Source organism: Acanthochromis polyacanthus, chromosome 5 (assembly GCF_021347895.1).
Source record: "Acanthochromis polyacanthus isolate Apoly-LR-REF ecotype Palm Island chromosome 5, KAUST_Apoly_ChrSc, whole genome shotgun sequence".
Lineage (NCBI taxonomy): Eukaryota > Metazoa > Chordata > Actinopteri > Pomacentridae > Acanthochromis > Acanthochromis polyacanthus.
The window spans coordinates 19528849-19542734 of NC_067117.1; the positions used below are offsets into that span (position 1 = coordinate 19528849).

Consider the following 13886-nt stretch of genomic DNA (forward strand, 5'->3'; position numbering starts at 1 on the left):
TTTTGGTTACATGTGGTTTAGAAGAGAGAGGAATCCTACGTTTTTTGTTTTTTCCTCATTACTCCCTAATCCCTCATTCTCCTCTCCAACAAAACCTCTTTCTCTTATTCAAATGACTCTCTCTCTCTCTCTCTCTTTCTCCATCCCCTCTCTCACTGTCTTCCTCTTTGTCTTTTTCGCTATGTGTCTCTGTGACAGTCTGTGGTGGCAAAGCAGGCTGATGATGAAGTGTTAATTAATTTAACCTCCCCCGGCTATGTGACGAAAACACACATTTAATGAGCAAACAGCCAGACTAACCAATTCATGCCTTTGGTATTCCTACTGTACTGTGTGTGCGTGCCTGTGTGTCGGTTCATGTGTGATTTGTGGGTGCATGCAGGTGTGTACATCACCTACAGGTGTTGGTGTGATGACTCATGCATTTGTATTGAGGCAGGTGTCCTGTTCTCCTGATAGGGGATGTGCATTTAGAGTGGATGTGTTAATAACCCTTTGATGCATGGATGTCACGACCTACAAAAACATCTTTTCGCTTGTGGGTGTGGTGTTAGCAAAAAAAAAAAAATCTAAAATATAATTAAAGCTTACTTACTTGAGTATTGTAATATATCGTAAAATACTTTAAGTAGCCCTCAGGGAGACTGCCATGTTTTCCCGAATGCAAGACAATTTGCTGGACTGACAACCGTCGTATGTACTTTATTTGTATTCTGAGTTGCTGTCATGTGCCAAAAAAAATAAAAAATACAGAAAATGTCACTCTGGAATTCGAAAGGATTCATAGATTTATTTGGGACATTTGTGATGTAATCTACCGCCTCCTGCTGAAGTATCTAATTAACTCTAAATATTTGGTTCAGTTGTGTACATATACACATACCAACCATGAATTTGAAATTTGATCCAATTTTTACAGATCAAATATTCAATTTATACTCTGGTTATTTGAATAAAAATGACAGTCATGTGTCTATCATTTGATAGTGTCAGCAAACGAGTTAACTAATGGATAAACATGCTATAAGTTATAATTAGCAACTCTTTTTCAATAAGGGAAACTATAGGGGGTTAACAAACAGAGACAGGGAGTCATAAATGCATGCTTTTAGATGATGCAATAGTGTAGAATTGCATCTAAGCCCTTTTATGGCAGGAAGGGACTTCAGTCAAATGTCTCACTGCTCAAGCTTGTCAAAGCTTAAAAAACAACAAATATTTTCAGTACATTATCATAACTTGTCTCTTTTATTGAAGTGATGCAGTCACAGAGTGGGAATTATTGAATGCCATTTTATGTGTATGTGTACGTGGACACACTTGGCTGTCCATCATTCATTGTGCCTTTTAGGGCAAATCCAGACAAACACTCAGGAATCAGCATGGACCAAATATGAGCTGGGGTAAAAGCACTCAGCTGTACCAGTGGTATTTATTACTGGCACACATGATGAATGTGCTTACCGTACTCATTCCCATTGAGATATGACAGGAAGAAAGATGTCTGTGAATTAGCTCTTATTTTTTCCTCTCTGCCTGTATTTGTGTCTTTCTCCCTTTCTCTCCACTTCTTTCCCCCTAATTAAAAAGCCAAATCAGGAATTTAACTGCACAAACTGTGTCTGCCAGTGACATTCTCCAGCCTAATCCTCATTTTAGCCCTCTTTCCTCATCTCTCTCTCTCTCTGTCTCCTCTCTCGACTCCAAGTATAAAACCACACCAAAATCTTTTCTCCCCAAACACATAGATTTATTCAAATGCATCATTTGCATAATTCAGTATTTACATAATTGATTTCCAAGGAAGCGTTTCTCACCATGTGAGGTGCTGTTGGAGACCAAAAGGTCTCATCTTGTCACGCACATACATGCACGTACACACACATGTACACAGTCTTAGTGAAGTGTCACATTCGCTGCCTCTGTTTTTCTGTTTTCTACTCCCACAGAGACACAGACGCGCACACACACACTGTGTTGCCGGACGGTTGAGATTTCAAGTCTAAATCAAGCGTGAAGCGTTGCCAAGCTGGTGCATCTGGTGACCCTCGTGGTACACCCAACAAACATGATTCAGCTAAGCATAGATAATTACAATGTATTGATATTCATTAGGTTGATGTGGCTGTCATTAACTTCGCTGTCCTGGTAAATTATTTACACCTTTTTACCTTTTGTAGTTCTTCTTGGTTGTGATGACATGTATTGAATCTCATGGTTATTCATCGGCTTGCACTTCTCATGAAATAATGCCATTTATGTAAACTCTATTTGGAAGGAGTCCACCTCCACTGATGAACACAATTCACTTTGTAGGATTAAATGCAAAATTATAAAAATGGTGCACATTTTCAGACCGTGTCTCCTGGAAGGTTGTCATAGTGTTGCATTTAGTTGTGTACATGAAAAGACGCATAGACATAGTCGTGCCAAGAACAAAATAAGCTATTTAGAGAGCCTCCTTTCTTACCTTTATACAGCTGTCCGGTCTTGGCAGGGAGCCGGTGTGAACGTTGGATTCAGATTTGTGAAAGTTACAGAAATGATTATCAATTTGACCATTCAGTGAACAGTTCCAGCGTCTATATGCCTTTGACCTTGGAGTGAAGAAAATAGAGGGCTGTTTTGGGTCGGCTGGTTGCTGCTGTTGTAAGCATAAACTCTTATGGTTCAGATTCAGTTTCAATAGCATCTTGAAGACTAGACATAAGTGTTGTTGATATGGTTAACTGCAGTTTAATCTGTCTGTTATTTTTTTTTAGAAATATGGGTAAAATGTTGACTTGAGCTACTATATCTTATAGACAACTGCAAACCGATAGTCGGTGGTCTTCTTAACTGAGGAGTTACAATGAACTTGATTAGCAACTCGTTAAAATTACATGTAATAGCCTAATCTAGGTAAACATCCTGGGACTGTCCCTTAGTTTAATTGTAACACTTTCCTGGCTGTGCTTTTGCTAGCTCAGTGGATCCAGACTCTTAATGTTCACTCTGAGGCTGCTGACTGCTGGTCATCAGGGAGCTCAGAGCGGATGTACCTGAAATGCTATCGTCTGCTATGGTCCATGGACTGCACCAAACTGCCTGGGTGTGTGTTTGTCTGCATCTGTATTAGAAAAAGCTCCTTCACCTCTCCTCTAAAGTCTTTCATCTATGGAAATGGGACCTCCACACTCCTGTGAGCTCTCTGTTGGGGTCCACATATACACAAACACAGTCACACTCAGACACATATTCAGTTTAGGGCCAGCCACTGAAGAGTAGGGAGGTTAAACAGATGGCATCGGCTGTATCCGTTACACAGATTACCCAACATACGCACACACTCTTTCTACAGCAACTGGCTTTGTGAGTTCACCTCATTTAACTGAATGGTGTTTTTATGAGGCATGACAACATTAGAACCACCTACCGTTCTCGTCTATCCATTTCTGTTCTGTGTCTAATACCAGACTGGGAGCACTTGGTGAGAAAGGCAAGACACAATATAGTGTCCTGCATGTCTGTCTTAAAAGTGAACATTATTTGATTTGTTGATAGTCTAACATATGCCGCTGTCATGTAATATTTTATTGCTGCTTTAAGGACTCATACATATGCAGGTCTTTAAATGATCATATAAACACAGTTAGTAAGCAGCTCGTCTTCACTTTTGGCTTGACTACTTAAGAGGTGTCGTAAAACAGGCAATAAACACACACGCACATAAGATAACTGCCATTTAAATATTATGGTGTAAGCTATAAATAAACACTTATACCTGTATTAAAACTACACTCTGAAATAGTTTTTATGAAAGCAATATTTTTCGCTTCAGGATAATTAATGATGGGAAAACAAAGTTACTTACAGTTCTTTTGCAAAGGAACAGTCTGTGGCCTGCAAGTACCATCTGTCAGGAAGTTGAGTATCATCGCATATGGTATTAGTTCAGTCATGTTTCATCTGAAACTTTACTGCTTTTTGTAGTGATTGCATGAATTAGTACAGCAACTAACACCAGCTTTATTAGACCACAGACTTCAGTTATATGTTCATTTGTATTTTGGCTTGTTTATATTTTATTTATTACTTGAATTTACTCTGTAAAGGTAGAAAATGGTGGATAAAATCAGTTGTGAAAGAAGTATTTAGATCTTTCGTTTCATTAAAACAGTTTGTAAGGTCTTACTATGAGTGCTGTAAGATTACACATGTTATGAACTGATGCTACGTACACTACCTATCAAAAGTTTGGACACACCTTCTCATTCAATGCTTTTTATTTATTTGTGTTATTTTCTACATTGCAGATTAATACCGAAGATTAACATTTTTTTGCTTACAACATAATTCCATATGTAGTCTACGATGTATGAAATAATGAAATAAAAATGATTCAATAAGAAAGTGTGTCCAAACTTTTCACTGATAGTGTAAGTATAGCTGAACTGAACTGAATTAGAAGTACTAACACAGCATTGTAAAATATTTCTTTATAGCTAAAGTAAGCTAAATAAACTAAAAGTACTGGCTTGCTCACTCTGATATCTTAGTATGCAGCCATGTAGTTGACTTATAGTGAAACATCCATGTGTCAGAAGCATGTTGCTGCTGTAGCTTTTGCAGGTTAAGCTAGTTTGTTATATAAAATTTCACATATTGAAACAGCATGGTGAATTTCAGGCCACACGCCAAAAAGGATGGAAATCGCTGTTTTCCTCTTTAACACTGTCTTTTAGTTCAAGAACTTTTTATCCATTGTGTAAAATCCCTGTAAAATGATTGCAGTGGAGTACAACTATAAGGTAGCAAATAGTGGAGACACTTAAGTGAAGTAGAAGTACGTCCAAATCACAGTTAAGAACAGTACTTGAGTATGGGTACTTAGTTAATCTTTTTCTAGTTCACTTCTCTGTTTTCTGAGCAAGAATCGAGACACTTGAATAAAGTAAATGTGGTGAATATAGGGGTGGTCAGGGCAGGGGGTGTGCGGTAAATGGAAAGCTGACATGCAGCTGCACTCTTTATTTATATTCACAACATCCTTAGTTTGGAACAAAGGTTTAGGATGACCTAAGAGAAAATAACAAATGCAATATACAGCCATGGCCATAAGTTTGGACAGCATGACTTACCATGTCTGTTTTGATGTCTATGACAGAACATAACTAATATTTTTTTGACAGCACCAGTTTAATTAGTCAACAAATCAACAAGGGATATAATATTATCAATAAATTCCAACAAATGGAACAACTTTGTTCCCAAAACATAATATTAGAAGAAAATAACAAAAAATGCAGTACTTTCACAACCGAATTTGGTAAGAATAACAAAATGACACCAAACTCTTTTGATGTTTTTTTAAAAAATATGAAACTTAATATAGTTCTCGGGAGTTGTGTACTGTATTGTAAGTGACAATTTTGTGGTATTTTCTAAGATTCACAAGCGTCATGGTACTTGTGTCCAAACTTATGGCCATGGCTGTATGTTGTTTCATTTTGAATTAGTAAGTTACTTGGTCACAGAAGCCATGTTGGGATGTGTTGGATACATTATGAGCCTGTTCCAGGTTAAAATGACATCCCACACGACATCAGACATCTGGCAAATTGCGTTCTATAACTACCAAGTACTCCTCAGTCTAACATGTGCAACCTTGATTACTCTGTAAGAAACTGTACTAACCTTGTTCCCTCCTTGTTCTACTTTTCACTTATTCCTTCTTCTGTTATGTCTTTCTCTCTGCTGCATAATCTCTCATTGTCCACATAATCTCCGGCTGTCTTTTTTTCATGTATGTCTTTACCTCACCTCTTTTCTTCCCTTCCATAATATGCTCTATAATATACTTGTCTTCTATGCTCTTCCTCTTTATCTCTCTAACCATCTCCTCCAACCGTGTGCTTTCCTTATATACTCTGCTGTCTTGCTAACCCCCTGTTCCTTCTCTCTCTCCCAGCCAGCAGATTTGGATGCCTGGGTAAGCAACACTACCATTGCTAGTGCCTCCTCTTTTAACTTTTTCTTGCTCTTCCTTTCTCTCTCTCTCACTCTCTCTCTTCTCTATTCAAATGTCATGTTTTCATTGTGCATTAAAGCGAGGCTGTGAGTGTGCTGCCACCACCATTCCACACACCAACACTTTGGGAGGTATTCAGCTAGAAAATTACACATCATCTGTGCTGCTGGCAGAGGTGATTTTACACACAGACACACATACACACACATCCCTTAAGCATCAAAGAGCCGCTGTAGAAAGAAGAAGTGCAGTGAGCACAGTACAGGGATTTGCAGATGTGCTGTTCCGGGGGTGCGTGTGTCAGTTAAGTTTGGATGAGATTAGATTGGATTACAATAAATGTAATGTCAATCAGTGTGAGTGAGTGTGTGTGTGTGTGTGTGTGTGTGTGTGCACGCATGCATCCAACTTATCAGCAAAGAGCACAGACAATCAGTAGATCAATCATGAAGATGTTGTTCCATCTGATCTATATCACTCTCACTAATGCACAGTTTGTTTACTGTGATCAGTCATCATTACAACATGACACGGGTATGAGTGTGTGTGTATTTGTGTGTCTGGTGTATGTTTTTATAATACACACTGTGTATTTCAGTGCTACAAAAGTCCAGGCTTTGTTTCTGCCTTTTGCTGTTTCAGCCGCAGCCGGTTTCATTGTGTTCATGCACCATATCGTGTTCACCCTCTGTGGTACCGCTTTACTCATTACACATACTGGTTAGAAATAACAGCAGTAGTTGATCATCATTTAAAAATGCAGGCACACATATGTCAGCCTTTACAGATTACATGTGTGAATGCCTGAAATTCAGTCATTCTGTGCATTCCGTAGAAGTAACTTTACTGGGATGATGCACATTTTCTGCTATATGCCATGCAGATTGTGCAGCTGTTGATGTTCTTCTTTGATTCACTGCGTAATCTCCACAATGTGATCAAAGTTTTGACAGATCAACGTAAGTGCTGAGTTTTTTCATGTAACAGTGCAGTTCAGATCACTGAAATTCAAGCTGTAATCATTTTGTTCTAGTCAGTCAATCTTAATGCAGTCGATGGGAAGTAAATAAATAAAGTTAAATGAAGAAAATTATAAAATATATAAATAAAATTAAAAATAACAAATTATTGTATTACACTAAATAAAGTTCTTGAATTGTATTGTGTTCTGAAAATAGAATTGATGTCAGCTTTACATATGAAGACCTACAAGTACCTTGTCTTTATTGCTAAACACATAAGTCAGAGTTTTTGGTTCAGGAGAAAATATTTCACTTGTAACCTTGTTCACTTTATTGAATTCAGTTCCGTTTACTATTATTTTAGGTTTAAATGTTGTGACTGGATGATTTCAAATGAGTTGAATTAGTAATTTACAGTGTTCCTGTGGCACAGTGAAGGATGACTGTACATTCATGTGCTGGTCAGTCAGCTGCCCCCTGCCTTGACAGCGCTTCCTTTGGCTCATGCTTGGCTCATCTCTTTTGACTGTCGCTTTCAATCATTTGTTTTTCACCTGTGCTACAGTTCTTCATTACTCTTCTTTCCTTGTTTATGATGGTATTATCTTTATTTTGTACCATAATGGAATTCTAAAACAATATTGGAACACTATAAGGTCTCATTACTGTTAAAACAAGGTGCTTTCACCTCAAAAGTTTCATAACATCTTCTAATATCTTTGCTTAAAAGCAAAACTTGATTTTTTTGTACTCCTAATGCCTGTACATGTCTGACTTCAAGCTGTACTGGCATCTTGTTTTCACAGTGTATCTTTTTGACATCTGCTTCCTGTCTTCCTCTGCTTGCATGCTGCTACGCCATGGCCCAAACTATGGGTCTTCCTGCAGCCAGTCCGCCAACTTGCTGCCTGTCAAAGCTTGGCTCAGCAGGCTTATTAAAGCCTTTCATCTCATCCTAACACCAGCGACGCCATGTCAGCCTCTGCCACCGCTGTGCCAGTCTCATGCCACCTCAGTAGTTGTGTAAGTTTTGTTACATTACGTGGATCCACCACCGTTTTGTGTCAGTATGTGGTGTAGATGTGATGCGTTTTTATCATCATATATTCCCAAACATAGTATATTTTTGATATAATCTTTTATCTATAGAATGGTGGATCGAGACACATATGCTCTTGGTAAAAAATACAGCTTTGAAAAAGTTGCAGTTGTATGCTATAACCACACACTTGGGGAGGGCATAAACATATTTACCATGGTCTCCCCAAAATGTCAGTTGTGTGAAGCTGTTGTTGAAGGAAACTTTTTTTATGTTTTGTTTGCTCACTGCTGGTGGAAATATTTGTGTGATGCTGATCCTGTAGCTTAACTGTCTTGGTAAAAATGTGGAAGTTGTATTTTGCATCGGTAGCAGTTCATTAGTGGATACAGTAGCTTACTTCATGATTGTATAGTAGTTACAGTTCAGTGTCTGCAGTGGGAAGCACAAGCATCATCTTAAATGTAGATTCATTAAGTAGCTCTAAATATAATACGGAACATGTGGAAAAAGTAGTCCTATCCAGGTAGTCAAGTGTAGTGATTTGATATGACTATTTCATAATGTGTTTTAGAAAATATCGAATGTATTGTTATTTAGAATGTGCATGTGCTGTTAGGTGTTGATGCGTGAAAATACAAAATAACTACAAACTCCAACACAAAAATGCTTTAGTTTTTGTCTGCTTTTGATATGTTTAATTCAAAGAAACTTTTCACCATCCTTCAATGTCTGCAAACTGTTGCTTGTGATGTGTAACCAATCTACAGATAGAGAGGTGACTGCACTTCTAAATGAATTAGTGTTATCAGGAATTACTCAAAAAATAATAAATAGCAATACCGGTAATCAGCAAAATAGTGGCTATTAGATCCATTAAACAGTCAGGCCTGTAATCAGTTGAACCGAAATTATGGCTACTATTGTGCTTGAACATGAAGTACAGTTAAGATACTTTAAGTCCCATTTGACTGTACATCATGAGTGAAATGTGAATACAGATTTGTCTATTGGGCTGCATTTTTCAAGTTAATGAACAACAGAGGTTTTTCCTTCGTAAGGCACTTTGTTTTTTCACAACTCACCACTAGCTGCCATCTCACCTGTGTGACATGCTCATAAGTGAAGGAAGCAAATATGTTTTTTTAGCCCATTATGTCTAGCATTGATTCATTCACTTAGTAACTCTCAGTTTAAAACTGTCACATTAAGTTTTTTTCAGTTACTAAACTTATTTCCTTCTTTTCCAGGCAGTCAGAATTTTCATGTGTCAATGTAAACAATATCCACACCAGCTAATATTTACAAATGTAATGTTTTTATTAATTATGTTTATGTTGTCTCTTTTTCTCAGGCGAAACAGCTGGAGAGAAAAGAAAAAGAGCTGATGAGCATATCGAGTTTCTATAAAGAGCAATTAGAAACACTGGAGAAAAAGGTATGGACCATTTACTTATCTTACATGTCATATCATAAGGACAGTGACAGGACTCATCTGAAAGTCCTTTTCTTAAAGCATGTTTCACTAAATTCAGTCCATTAGTTGCGCTGCAGTAATTGCTGTTCATCAGCGAGTCTTTTGGTAGAATTGATGTCCTGCAAATTTTCAACCTTTATTGAAGATTGTTGAAGCGCTGATATGATCCTATGTAAAACAATGAGAATGCAAGTATTTATCATTTCTTTCTACCGAGATTCTTTTCTGGGTGTTTAGTGAGCAAGAAATTGGGATTTAAAATTTTTGACATGTGTAACAGGAGACCTCAGTAATAAGATAAAACCCTCTTGTAGGCTTTCACCGAAAGAATGTCTTCACACATTAAGAATATCAAAACAAATCTTAAACTGACATATTACTCACTCTCCTTGGAGATTAAAATCTTGTTGAAATACTTTCTATCTTCCCTATCTTGGAAATGTCAAGCCCACATACCGGTGTCAAAATGGAAATGAATTGAAAGTTTCAGCAGACAGATGAGAGTCACGACTTACTGTTGATGGACCAGCACTCAAGAGAGGATTTCTCAGACAGAATCAGTTGCCTAATAAAATGTACTGTGCTTTTCTCATCACTATGTCCTTTTGCCAACAACCCTGTGGTCTCTTCGCAAAATAGAAAAAAATGAAAGCGGCATGTTGGGTGCTTTTAAGAAATTATGTTCTGTGTTCCCTCAACCTGAGCACTAATGCGTCGGTGATATTGTGCACGCTGTAAAAGCCATAGGCGCAGTGGTTTGATAAAACTTCGTTGCATTTTACACAGTAAACCTGGCAGATTTGTTAAAAGATTTTGTGATGAGCATGTTTGACAGTGGGGATGATTTTAGAGCTGGAAAATACCAGCTTTATGCTCTTAGTGATTTGCAGATGCTGGAAGGAAAGACAAGAAGCAGGAGAGTTAAATTGCAGAGTGCAAATGCAATATAGAAAGGAAACAAACTCGATAACATAGATGACGCGCACACTGAAAAAATATGAACAAAGATGGCAAGATGTAGAGGAAAGAGGGCACAAATATTTTCTCTTTTGTTAAACGCACACTGGCATTAACTGACAACAGAATATATAATGAAGTAATGGAAAGGTACCAGGTATAAACATATACACTCTGGCCTGTCCTCTGTTTCCCTCCTCAGACCCACAGCTCTCCCTCAGGTCTTCAGTAGACACTCTTTGGGACTCCACTCCCCTCCGTCTCTCCCTCCCCACGGCAGGGGCCATCAGGCAGATGGGGGACCTTATCTAGTCCCTGGCACTCGCCTCCTTTAGGCCTCTGAGAAAACCTTTTACATAGCCAAGTTAAATGGAAGGGCCCCTGCACGCTGCGCAGCAAGCAGCACATGCTGCAATGCTTGACGGAAGAGACTGATTGGCAGAAGAGTGCAGGATGCTCTATCTTTCTCCGCTTACCGCAGTCCTTTTTTCTATCTTTTTTTCACCCCTCACTTGCTTGCAGCTGACCCGCATGTGGATGAGGCGGTGAGAAAGAGGGGGGACTGAGAGGGAGAGATAAAGAGGCTATATGGACTGTGCATTAAACAGACCGTCTATCCTCAGCCAGCGTCCATCTCCTTCCTACTCTTCCTTCATTTTCCAGTCTAGCACTGCATTCATCCAGCCCTCCTTTCATGCCCCCTCTCCATTTCCCTGCCTATCTTTATTCCTTTCACTCTCCCATACCTGTTGCAAATTCCAATTGGGCTGAAATAAATGGCCACTTAAAAGTAGAATTGTGACTGACCCAGGTCTTATACATAAACACAAAACACAAACTGAAACGGTTATATGTCCTACTTGTGATATAAATTAGGATTCAGTCATGTCTTTAAGAAAGCATATACAGTTTAGCACTGGCACATTGTCAAAGCCTGCTTCAGCATCTCTATTAAATTCTCTTAGTAGCCTGCAAAGCAGAGATTTTAAAGTATTAAATGCTGTTGTTTGAATATCAGTCTTGTCTTGTATGCTGTTAATCTCAGAGGTTGGAGCTTTTCCATACAACCGTATTGAATTTTGTAGAGCCACAACACATGCACAAGCAGACAGGCATGCACGTGCAATTTTACTATTTGGGTGTCTTGATGATCTGAGCCAAATATTTAAGCCACAGGTAAGAACAGGTAGATTAGGAGGAGAATCCACTGATAATTGGTGTGCGATCTTCCCTTGAATCAACATTTTACTTTGGCTTAGCAGCAGCCTTTTCTAATAAGCTAATAACTGTGTGTGCAAGTGTGTGTGTAAAAGTGTGTATGTATGTATGTTTGTGTGATGATAGTCGATTAGTTGCGTGTAAACACAAACACACTCTAGTGTCCAGTTTGCCTAAAGGATGAATGATGATACCAAACTATTTTGTTTGTCCAAAGGCTATGGATACCTTTTGAGTCCACTACTGACACAAATGTGAAAACAGTGTGCGTGCGCATGCATGAGCATGTGGTTATTCTAACAGGTTTGTGTGCATGCTGTCATTTCAAAAGTAATTTATACCGAGTGGCAAATACCCTGTACAACTTTGAATTTTCCACTCTTACACACACACACACACACACACACACGCACACATATATATATATAGCACATGTACACATACAAAGACACACAAAAAAACTGCAACACCCTCTAAACATACATCCTCTAATTCTCCTCTCTCCCAATCCTCTCCTCTCTCCCTCTCATTTATTTTTGGATGCCTCCCTAATCTCTCTGCAGTGTACAGGTGGAGTATATCTGTCTTCCTGCAACATACCCTATGACTCTGTAAACAAATCTGAGTTTAAAATTCACCTCTTTTAATCCCCTCTTCCCCCTTTGTTGAAAAAAAAAATTAATCCGCCTTCGTCCAAGCGTGGAGCGTGAAACAACTCCTCCCCCAAAATCCTGACATCAGCCCATCTCAGTCCACAGCTCCTGGAGGGTGTTCAGACAAGTGCGCACACAAGGATCATCTGAACACAGGGATTCACCTACAAACATAGATTTAGTCACACACCTGCATGTATGCAAGCTTATACACAAGCGTGGCACACATGCGCCCACACTAATCCCCTCCATGAGCGTTTCCAACAACCCCAAAACCTCACTTTCCCCCACTGAGGGTTATCATCCCCCCTTTCTGTCTCTCCACATTGGGCTTTTGTCCCCACGGGTGGAAATGACTGGGAAGAGCTCAGAGTGTGTATGCCGATGATAGTGCTCCCACTTTTCTGGTGTTATGAGACCTGAGCTCGGGCTGTTGCTTGGGGCCTGTTCTGTCAGTAAGCACAAAATAACTTTTGGATACAGGTAAAGAAAAAACGGTTTCACAGTCCTTATATATTTCATCTTGATAAGATGAACCTACTAGTTGAAACACTAGTATCTAACCTCCATGCTCGTCATTTTCCCCTTAATTTGTTGTTGTATTTACATGACCAAAGACATGCATGGTTAGGTTTAATTTTCTTCCCATGACTATTTCATAAATCTTCTTGCGCAGAGAGTTGTTTGACTGTACATTTGCTCCAATGCAGTCGTGTGGTTGTAAAGCAGTATTGTCAAAAAATGGCAACGTTACATCTGTCACATGATGTTACATTATTGGAATTTTAGGATTTCTGTCAGCCTGGCCTTATATTTATCTTCTTTCAAGCCTGAGCACTTTATCAACCACTGACTGACCCCACCAACATCTTTAAAACAGAGCCGTAAGATACACCAATAGACCGTTTTAGCTGCAGACATTTTGACTTATCACAGTAGGGATTGCACTGGTCTATTAATGACGGCAGCATTCCACCTAGAGGAGGTTCTGCTTTTGCGCATGCTGTTTCACCGTCGTGGCTTACAGCGACGCTTAATGAAACTGAGCCACCATTAATTCCAACTGTGCTTCTCTGACTGTTACGAGTCAAAATGTCTGCTGTGTAAAAAGGTTTAATGTCAGTGAGAAGTTCACTTTACCTTCAAACCATCTTCTTGCTGCTCCCCTTGCTGGTGCGCTACTGTCTATGTCCTGCATAATCAGAGACACCCTTGGGTTTAAGCCCCTCTGCAGCTTTTTTTTTTTTTTTTTTATCTTAGTTGGAACACTGGATGTCCCACCAGGCAATCACAGACTTTCAAGTTTCAGCTCAGCTTTCCTCTGTTGAGCCTACCCACTAAGCCTTTGACCTGAGGCTAAAGGCTAAATCACTAACATGTGGCTAACTTCTCTCCACATATTCCCAAGAAGCAAGTGAAAGTATTAACCAGCTCCCCTCCAACAAAAATGAGACTTGCTGTCTCTTTAATGTCCATGAATCTAGGGCTTGGTTTCTGAACCTGTCAAATAAAGACATTAGTAGATTAAGGAATCATCTGAGTAGAGGTTCTGAGGTGCTGAACTGTCTTT

General features: G+C 39.0%; 1 protein-coding gene across 2 annotated transcripts in view; it reads left to right on the top strand.

The window, feature by feature from the left end:
• The window catches only part of LOC110965960 (MICOS complex subunit mic25a-like), a 57897-nt gene that overhangs the window by 11727 nt on the left and 32284 nt on the right, over window positions 1-13886 (top strand). Inside the window, exons 5-6 of one of the 2 annotated variants that reach the window (XM_022215161.2) lie at window positions 5951-5971; window positions 9366-9449. In XM_022215161.2, coding sequence (XP_022070853.2) covers window positions 5951-5971; window positions 9366-9449 — 105 coding nt within the window. The remainder of the gene's footprint in view (window positions 1-5950; window positions 5972-9365; window positions 9450-13886) is intronic. The other variant, XM_051948797.1, reaches the window with a different exon arrangement.